At 32.0% G+C, this 11,069-nt stretch overlaps 1 protein-coding gene across 2 annotated transcripts; it reads right to left on the reverse strand.

Moving 5' to 3' along the window:
• Positions 1 to 289: 289 nt before the first annotated feature.
• On the reverse strand, positions 290 to 6,753 carry LOC105790311 (leucine carboxyl methyltransferase 1 homolog). Of its 2 annotated transcripts, XM_012617854.2 has the most exons (14): positions 6,545 to 6,753; positions 5,728 to 5,816; positions 5,384 to 5,526; positions 5,042 to 5,089; positions 4,888 to 4,969; positions 4,327 to 4,429; positions 3,932 to 4,052; positions 3,731 to 3,778; positions 3,162 to 3,287; positions 2,988 to 3,071; positions 2,429 to 2,493; positions 1,685 to 1,736; positions 1,280 to 1,318; positions 290 to 673 (listed from the first exon to the last, which is right to left on the reverse strand). In XM_012617854.2, exons 1-14 carry the CDS (start codon positions 6,622 to 6,624, stop codon positions 593 to 595), a joined length of 1,161 nt encoding a protein of 386 aa, XP_012473308.1. In that variant the 5' UTR covers positions 6,625 to 6,753; the 3' UTR covers positions 290 to 592. The 2 variants fall into 2 exon arrangements, with proteins under 2 accessions (XP_012473308.1, XP_012473311.1); XM_012617857.2 differs by lacking the exon at positions 3,162 to 3,287 and having other exon boundaries at positions 6,545 to 6,749.
• Positions 6,754 to 11,069: the final 4,316 nt, after the last annotated feature.

Genomic DNA, 11,069 nt, shown 5'->3' on the forward strand with positions numbered 1-11,069 from the left:
AATATCTTCGTACAACCAAACATAATTAGAACTCAAGACACCTACAATTTATCTGATATTGTGAGAATTCTATAATCAGAATGCCTAAAACATATAAATAAAAATATAACCAACAGCTACTAATAATAGTTTAAATTATATATAATATAGTAATGAATTACTTTTGTTAGTGAATTTTTAAAAACTTCACTAAGATTACAACTAATTAATACTTTACTGATATTTATAGACATTAATTAACAAAATATTATATGAATATATATTTTAAACACAATTATAACCAAAAAAATAATTCAAATACAAACATATAAAATTACTCATAACGATTTTTTGGACAGTTGAGACCTACCAGTTCTTTATTTGCCAAAATAGCAAGCAGAAAAAATAAAGCCCATTTCTTTTAGGTCACACAAAAAAAACATGTTACACATAAGCATACTCAACAAAGCATGCACCGCAAATCAAAATATAAGACCCTTTTGAAACTTGTTTTCAGTGTTTAAACAGTTTTTTTTCTTACCCTTTGCTACACAGGCACGTGTCAGTCACACGTGCTTCTCCACTTCTACGATGTGGAGCTGCTTTGTATATTTCATGGAGATGGTGATGCAGGTGAAGAGGTGTTGGAGGCATGTTGCTCGTCATCTTCAAACCCAAATTTACCATACAACCCCTGCACCATTAAAAAGTAGCAAGTGTCAAAAGGAAAACCACATTAATCGCAATCAAAATGAGTAAATAAAATATTGGTAATCCCAAGCTGCTTAAATTTGAGAAAAAAAAAATTATATTTGACTCCGAAGACGAAGCTTGAGTAGATTGACCTATAATTCCGATTAAAATGCTTAACTTGAACTCATGAGCCTAAATTCAATGTTTCTTTAAACCGGACAATGGCCTAACCGGTCCAGTTAAAAAATTATTAAAATTCAAAAAAATAATAAAAAATTAAAAAATCCAGTTCAACCACCCTGTTCAACCAGTTTTTTACCCGATTCTACCGCTCTGTACTGGTTCCTGGTCCAACCCACCAGTCTAGTCCGGTTCAAACAACATTGCATAAATTACAAATACAAGTAATGCTTGAAAACTCAAGTCACTCGAACTCAACAACGAGATTGAATAGAATTTAAGGGGTTTTCTTTTTCAAACTGAACTTGAATAACTTGCAAACACAAATGACTTTTACACCTTAGGTTCGAAGAATGCAATGCTAAGATCGATGCTCATGCATGCTGTAAAATACTCTAGTAAAACCAATGAAAAATTGTGGACATACCATGGCATCATTGATTCCATAAGCGACACAATAGTGCTCCTGAAAACCAGCAGTTTCAAACAAAATCAGTGGTGAACACAATAGTAGTATGCATGGAACTTTTTAATCAACAGATGAGAGGCATAGATCATGTATGTGCACCGCTTGCCTCGTCACATGTCAGGCTAACACCCACACACCAAATCTATGCTACTCAGAGTCAATTATGAGTGTTGGATACAAGTGCATTTAATTTTTTTTTCCCTATATTTAGAGGATCGTTAATAATCATATTGTTCATATCCATTTTCAAATTCAGACAAATTCTTCAAGAAAAATAAAGCTCGGAGTAACATAAGACCAACTTTGTCTTATTTTCTAGGAACTCCTACGTTAACTTTCAGTTTGAACCAAAGATTCACTTACCTGCATCATATGCCATTCTTCAAATTCATCGAACAATTCCAGCCGCTCGATTCTGAACACCAGAAAATCAAATATAAGAGATCCTCTCAAAATATTTCAGAAAGGTAAAAAATTGGCAAGCTTTCCAATTAAAGTAAAATAAAAAGAGCTAAAGATGTGAAGAAAGAAATTGGAAGGGATTCCTCTTTATATCTTCTCAAAAACCTTGAAAGAATGGCGACTTAAAGAAAGGAAACAACCATTCTTCTTTACAGTAATGCACGGCACACAAAACAAAGGAATTCATTATCTGATTCGGATTTGAACTTATAGAAGTATTATGTTATATTATGTTAGAATATGTTCACCCTCAACAGAAAATTAAAGGTCAAATTTGAAGTTACAACTTGCGTATTTACTAAGCCATTTAAACAGGTCATTGCCTACGCAATTGAATATCTATCAAATAAAAGTGGTCAACAAAACCATAGGAACATGCACAGGAAACAAATCCACAGATGGTTTACGTAATCAGAAAGCAATAAATAACTACAAGATGATCTAATTCTTATTTTCAAGTTCATGATACTGCTACATATCAAACTTAGCTAACAGATAATAAAAAGTCATCAGAACAGAACCTAGTTCAAAATAATGAGTAAATTCCATCAAGTTCAGGCAAATGGCCATCTGCACTGGCTAAATCTCCGATGGGCGATGACATATAAGAAAAGTAATTATTTATAATGATAAAGCAGTATCTACCTTCGTCTTTCATTGGCGTCGACAAATTTACTGTAAACTCTCAGCATGTCCCAGGCAACGGCTTTCTGAAATCCCAGGAAATACACCAAAGAACATAAAAGACAATTGAAATAATAAATTTAAAAAAAAAAAAGACCAGAAAACAAAATGAAGAAGAAAAGGGACAAAGAATATACAAATATTACTTCTATTAGATGATGCCTTCACTTCTACATATTAAAGTTCATCACTGGCAGTTACTAGGAAGAAAAAGAAGAAGTGGAAAGACAGTTGCTAGATTTTTAGCTTTATATAGCCAAAACTAGGTTTTTATATCAGGCATTACTTTTTCTTTTTTAGGTATGGAGGCATTAATGAGTTTACCATCATAGAAATGCTGCTCTAAAGGCACCCAGCCAAAGTATATCGTGAAATAAATAAACTGACAAATATATATGATCTACCTGATCCTAAATCCCCTTATGAACAGACCACACAATTTCAGTCAAATTAAGAAAACATAAAAAAAAAAAGGGTATAGCATCAAGTTGAATTAAAAAGACAAGATATACTCGTTTACCTGCCATCCCTGATCAAGAAATAGTTTTTCCTTTGCTTGCAAAGTTGGTGTAGCATCAATACCCAAAAGTGCACAGCCTCGACTCTGCAACAAAATGCTGACTAATAGTTATTGATCTTCACTAATAACTAGAGTAAGTTACTATAACTTGGTATCAAGGCATCCAAGCCTCACATTTCTGGCATTAACAGCACTTAAGAATGATAACACATTCATCTGCATTCCCTCATTTATTGCAACTTGACTAATTACTAAGCTCGCTTCATTGAAACCCTTATTATGTATGATGAGCATCTGCTGCTGCAGAATAAACCAATTTTAGAAAGGGGGATAACATGCTCGATAAGGCATGAGTTCTAGTATCATAAGTGTTTCCTTATAGGAACGTTCACAAATCTCATCAATTATTCTTCACGCTTTATATGAAACTTGGTAATATAAACAAAATTTTAAAATAAAAGGTATTGACTGCAATTATGTCTCAATTCCTTAAAAGTTTCTTGCATTTCAACCAGAAAGAAAAGAGGGGGAAAATGGCATTCTGTAAGGGGAACCTGATGTCCATATTCCTATCTAGCCAGACATCTTTCCTCCTAACATCAACAAAGTGTAAAATAAGAACAAACTACAAAGAGGCTCTGGGTTCAAAAGAAATTCACGCAAACAGCGGAGAAACTGCTAATTCACTCATAGAATCAAGCTAACTCCAAATAAATGAAATCCAGAAAGTAAGATGTTTTCACCTCCAAATTTCTTATCATTTGCTGCCCAAAAGCGTCATCTGGATGAATCTGTTGACAAGGACAATAAATGGCGGATTCATCAAGTTCTCTTCAGGCATGGACACAGAAAGCACGGCAGCAGTCAAGGAAGGAACATAAGCAAGAAACCACAACCAACAAGACAGGAACTAAAGTTGTCGAGGTTTCAGAAAAGTACAATACCTGCTCATATAGGAAAAATATTGCTGTTGAAAACGTCTTTGATGCCCAACCAACAATAGAACGGCTTGAATCTGGATCCAGGTATATTAAAACGCATTCTGCAATAATAAATGTTGGCAGACTGATACCAATATCAGATGACCCTTAACATGAAAATAATAAATAGATTCCACCCATAAAAGGCAGAAAGGAACAAAAGATCATGAAAATAGCTAGATAACATACAAATTTAAAAGCTAAACAAGGGAAAGAACACAAATTCAGCAAACCCTCATAATTACAATCATTATATATGCAAAACGGAATAGCCAGAAAGATATCAACTATTTGCAGCTTCCAAATGGATGAGAAAAATGCTAACAAGTGCAAAAGAATAGGATCGATTCATGAAATACCTGGGATCCATATTTGCCAATGATATGACATCATCCAACTTCTGAATGTCACGCAAATCAACTGCAAGTAGCTTGTAGTGATCACTGAGCACTTCTCCATTCTCTGCAAATATATGAACTCTGTATCATTCTACAACGAAGCATGTGCCAAAATGCACCAAAAGCAAGATACTATAGAGTACAAGAAGCTAGCTCTGTGATTCCTTCAATCAAAAGTTTGTTGATGCACAATGAACTATAATATATAAAATCTGCCATCAAATCCTCAAAACATCTACTAGATGCAATGGACATATGACTTCCCAAAAAAACATATTTAACAAACAAATAGATACTCAACCAAATATGAGCTATTCACAGAATGGTTGAAAGGGACAATTTTCTGCTTCATGTTTTGCATGGCATCTTTAATGTTAAAGTTTATGTACAATGGAAAAAGCACTCTTGGTAATAGCACTAAGCATCCACATAAACCAGAAAAAGAAAAATGGGAATTTGATATATAAAAACAATAATAGCAGCAATTTTTCGTACAATAACCCAGTAGCCGGGGCAACTTACCTCGCGAGATTGATGCTGTTGCACCAATTTTGTCCCTCAACTGACTGTAGGATTCAATAAGGGAAGCCTTTTTGCTGGTTACCTAAAGTAAGAAATCACTGTTTAAAGCACAGTATTGCACAAATCAATTGCAATCATAAATTCAAAAATGCACCTCTTTAAAATCCAGTTCCACGTATAGATACGGTGCTTTTCCCTCATCCTGTGAATGAAAGAAAACAAAAAGCACAATTAAACTTGTTAATATTCAGGCTTCCATAAGGTAAATCAAATCTTTCAAGAACTACACAAAACATGCAGCAAAAATACAAGGGAACATGCATTTTCTCTAGATAATTATTGAAAAATAAACAAAGCAGATAACTAATGCCAACAAATAGAAGCATGGAAAAACTTAAGTTACAAGTGTTCAACACAAGTTAAACAATAAAGGTAGAAATTTCATAAGTCTGTATTATGTTATGAGTTTATCCAACTCACAAGAAAAATCAGGCACCTGCAACTGAAAATAGGTGGTATCAAATCCAGCACCAAGTGATAGTATCTGCCTCCTTGTTTTACCCTTTTCACTATTAGATCCCTCACAATCAAGAAACTGATATAGAAGCTTCCTGAAAGCAGCCCAACGTGCAAAATAACCTAAAATACACAGCCAAATAAAACAGAAAGAAAGAATAACAATCCATTAGATTAAATTCATTAAAATAATAATAATCCATTAGATTAAATTCATTGAAAAAAGCAATCCATTAGATTAAATTCATTAAAAAAAGAATAACAATCCATAAAGATTAAATTCGTTAAAAAATCGCAATGAAATTCAAATGAATCAAAACTTACCACGGTTAATAATAGGAGATCTCCTCACAGGTCTTCTAACAAACAAATGGATGTAGTCATCTTTCATGTATCCCTTTTTAACGCATGACCTTTAAATACACAGTGTGAAAGAAGCGAGAAATCAAATGCCAAGTGATGCCCCTCAGTTTTTTGAATGAGTTAAATATACTTCTTTTCAGATTACTGTGTATAGAAAAGCATCCACTTACAGTACTGCAAAACTAAATTAGTTCTACACATTTTGATATCATTTTATAGGATTAATATTCTATTTCACAAACCAATAGTTGGATTTACAAATATAATTGGACTCGTCATGCAAGTAAAATTTCAAATCTATCCTACATCTCTGTCATATCAATCCAGAATACGATTTTTCATTATTAAACTTTTTGCATCCAACCAATTATACATCCTAAAATCATTCAAAACTAACATAAAATAAAATAGCCTATTAAACAAATATAAATCGTACATGCAAAACTAATTTAGTATTACACTAGTATATGCGATATCTCCATATGTATATATACACAAAAAACAAAAATAAAAATCAAGAAATGTTCAGAACAAAAAATACTTCTAATCTAATTGTTCATTAGAATCATCTCTTGCACATTGAAATGCTGCATCAAAGATCGATGCTAAACCGTTTCGAATAAAATTCAAAAGTTCCGAACCTAATTTTTTTTTCTTCGATATTCTCAAATAACGAAAAGAGAAAAAGTAATAAATGAAAATTAACGTTTGCAAGGGGGCGAAATACAATGGAGATAACATGGCAAAAAAAAAAAAAGAAACAAGGAATAGCACTCACAGTTTACTGGCTGAAGCATCGTCGTTGGTGGCTTGAACCGCTGCCCTGTTGCTACGTGAATCAGCCACCGAGTTCGCCATGGAAAGCAATAGAGAAAAGGGGGGTTCGATTTTTTTTTTATACGAGAGAAATTAAAGTTCGAGGTTTTAATTGAAGGGTTCGCCCGAGATTTGGTTTAGCTCGCAATTTGACGCGCCAGCATCTGGTAAAATTATTCAGAAATTTTGGGTTTTGGATTTTTATTAAAATATTTATCCAATATTGTACACTGTAATAAAAAATTTGAGTTTTGGGTTTTTATTAAAATAATCTAAAAATTTTTATGTACTAAAATATGTATATAAGAAATTTATTTATTAAAATAGTATTTCTTTTTCTTTTGACAAAAAATAGCAATTCTTTTATTTTCTTTAGAAGAGGTCCTTAAATTGGTGTTGTTTAAATCGGATCAATTTGATCAATTGAATCAGTTGAATATAGCTCGAAACCGATTGAACCAAGTTAAAAACCGATCCAACCAACGATGGAATCAATTATCTATTTTTAATACATTTTTACTTTTATGATTTTGTTATAATTTATTTAATTGAAACCGTCAAACCGAAAACTTACTATTTGATTGATTTAACAATTCATCCAATTTTAAAAATCTTGTTTATCGATTAGATAATTTTTTAAAAGTATCCAAAAGATACTTATGGTATCTTTTTTTTTTTTGTGTGTGTGTAAAGAAACAAAGCAGATGAATTATATTATATTAAACTGAGCGAAAACACTACTTGCTTTATCGTAATAAATGATTGCTAGCATCTCCCTAAGAGGATTATTGAACACCTGCAGATCCTCTTTCTCGTTTGAATCCATTTTAACTATACGGTCAACAACTTGGTTATCCTCTCTCGAGACGTGTCAAAAACATCAATGCTCGACATGCATCAGAAGTTATGCCTGATCAAAGCTGTAATACCCTTGTCTCGTATTCGTCGCTAGATTAGGGTTATAGAGCATTACCATACAAACAAATACCTTTAAACGTAATATCATACAGTAATTCAAACACATCATAAACCATTCATACACATGCATACTGTCTCTAAGTCGAGCCCTTGAGGCCTTAAAAATAACTTAAAGGCAATTCGAAACCAATTTGAATCAATTTAGAAAGTTTGGGAAAAAAGTAGAAAATTTTGAAAACAGGGGACACACGGCCGTGTACCTCACACAGTTAAGAGACACGCCCGTGTCTAAAGTTGTGTAACTCTCTGAGTAGGGACAAACGGTCGTGTCCCAGCCCGTGTCTTCACATGTGTAACTCTCTGAGTAGGGTCACACGGCTGTGTCACATGCCCATGTGCTAGGCCGTGTAACTCTCGAAATTGCCCCACACACCCGTGTGCCAGGCCGTGTAACTCACTGACTTGCATACAGATGACAAACAAGTGACATATGACCGAGTCACACGCCCATATCTCAAGCTATGTGAGCCCAAAATTACTCATTTCATAGCCAATTTCATTCCCTTTAAGAATAGGTACCTACACATACTTTCAAATACACGTACAAGAGATATAATTCTACTTCAAACATTCACAACATAATTATATATCCATTCTCAACTTGTAACCACAACACGTTTATCTCTTAATATACACCCATTCCATTCCGATGTACTAAAATAACCTATAACATACCATTTCATATTTTGAAACTTTCAAACATATTAAGTAACAAGTAGGAATTCATAAGTTGAACAAGTGTATAACATGTCACAACATTTTACTCAAAAATTAGACATTCAATACAATAATACTTAGGTTCCTAGTGCATGTCATATACCAAACCGAGAAATTAAGTCTACTAAGATTCCCGGATAGTGTGATTCCTAGCATTGACCCGATCCTCTTAGCCTTCAAAATGTAATATACAAAATGAACAAATTATAGGTAAGCTTATACAAAGCTTAGTAAGTTCGTTTAGAAGTTAATAAACCTTTCAATTCAAATATAGATTTGGTCAACATTAAACATAGTTTCCAATCCACACAATTTTATCATCATCTACATCCAGAAAGCCGTATGCTTTGGAAGAAGCTTGTACAGTTTGGGAAGGGGTTTTGATTGATCGATCAAAAAGAAGAATCTACTTCAACTAATATGCCCTTAGGCACGGCCATACATAACATAGAAATCACACTTGGAAGGGGTGGACAATTAGCTAGAGCAGCGGGTGCATGCAATAATTACAATCAATTCAGTAGCTTAGTATAATCATATGCATTGCTCGATTGAGCTTCTCATTAGTATAACCGTAGGTTTCTACTCGTTTGAGCTTTACTTAGTATAACATTAGAATTTGTTTGATAAAACATCAGTCAGTATAATAGTAGGATTTGTTTGGTTAAGCATCCATTCAGTATAAAGGTATGATTTACTCGATTGAGCTTCATTCAGTATAACAGTAAGGTTTGGCTCGATTGAGCGTATTTCCAGTATATGAACAACGTTTTAACAAGAATGTAAGCATTTAGGAGTATAATTAAATATACGAACTTACCGAATTGTTTTGCAGAATATTTCAAATTACAGGGACTATTTCGTAGTTTTACCTTTTCCCCGATTATCCCCATGTTATTGATCAAATCAAGGTTTGAAAATCAAAAGGAAAAACCTTAGCTTTTCCTCTATTAGCCGTGAACAAGATGAAGAAAATGAGAAATTTCTTCAATTTTTTTTATGTTTAATTTAATATATATACTATAGTATTTTTGTAATTTTGACAACTTTCCTAATCAACCTTAATTAACCTCTGTTTAAGCCATTCACTTATGCAAATCATCATTTAATTCCACTAACTAAATTCCCATGGGTTTACTATCCATTTAGTCCCTTTAATTTAACTATTCAACTTTTACAATTCAATCCTTTTTACTTATTAAACTATCCAAACAATAAAAATTTCAACCAAAATTTAATATGACCCTGTAGACCTCATGAATACACTAATTAAATAATATATACCAAGTATTTCGTCAAAATTTATTGTCTCAAAGCCACTGTTTCTGACATCACTGAAAATCAAGTTGTTACAAAAGCAGAACTCGATGTTGCCGATGGAATGGTAATTTACTTTCAAATTAAATTCATAATCATTAAAGATTTTAAACTCTAATGAATATAAGAAAAATACAAGTGTCAAGTTCCTTACAAATTAAATTCATGAATCTATGGGGGTGTTTGGTAAACAAAATTTTGGGTTTTTTTTAGTTAATTTAGGCACAAATGGAGGATTAAATCATCAAACCATCTAATTGTAATGTTTGGTGAATAAAGGTTTGTAAGAGCTTGTTGAGTTTAAAACATTCAAAACAAAAAACTCTAGGATAGATAACTTTTTTTCAACAACTAATTGAGAATAAGATATGTGGAATGACATATCTAACTATGCTTGCTAAAAATTTACTTCATTTGCCACATGCTCTTAAACCTAATAGAGGCGTCAAGATATCAGTAGCCTTCGTTATTCCATTTTCACTTTCATCTCCAACGTCCAAAGTAAAACTAAAAAAAATCAACATTGCCGCAAGAATTTTTTAATTGAATACATTCATCCTTCAATATTTATATACTCTTTTAATTTATTTTTAATTTACCTGTGTAAAATGATTTCTTATGCAACTTTATATTAATTGAAATACGCCACTTGACAAAATTTTTCAGAGTGTGACATAATTATCACTAGTTTACATACTAATAACATGACATAATTATCACTAAGAATATAGTTTACAATCATATTGATACACTATTAATATTTATCAAATTTCACAAAGTTAATATTTGCAAATAATAAACTTACAAATTTTGTTTATTTAAAATTAAAAATATTCACTAATTAATTTCCACAACGATATTTGAATTCTTTGGTAATAGTGTTTTATTTAAATAATTTTACCCAATAAAGATAAAAGTATTATAAACAAATAAATAATTAATAATAAAATATAACACGTTCTTATTTATCATTTTACACATATCACTTTCAACTATCATTTAAGTTTTATCAAACACTTTTAAATAAACAATTAATAAAATCGGTTGGTCAAATCGGTCACTACAATCAACTACCGTTAATTGCCAAATAAGACCTATATTTAATCTTAACCACGAATATTCATACTAAATAATACAAGAGTAATACCTCAATACTCATAGGTTTTAAACTCTTTAATTAAATTTAAAAACCTAATTATAATATATGCTTTGAATGAAACTCGACATTTATAATTGTTGAAATCCATATACCTAGTCTTTATCGAGTTACAAATATTCATTTTTCTTCTTTTTCTTTTTCGTCACAACCAAAAATTTACTAGCACGTGAAACAAACTTTTCAGACTAGAAGAAATGTGAAATTTTCAATGCCAAATGAGAATCAATATAAGTTGAGAGCATAGCTAAAACAACTCAATTTCAAATGCGCTCATCACTACATGTAGTCAAAGTGAAAATGTTGAAATTAGAGATGA

The sequence above is a fragment of the Gossypium raimondii genome, chromosome 8 (assembly GCF_025698545.1).
Source record: "Gossypium raimondii isolate GPD5lz chromosome 8, ASM2569854v1, whole genome shotgun sequence".
In the NCBI taxonomy this organism is placed as follows: Eukaryota; Viridiplantae; Streptophyta; class Magnoliopsida; order Malvales; family Malvaceae; genus Gossypium; species Gossypium raimondii.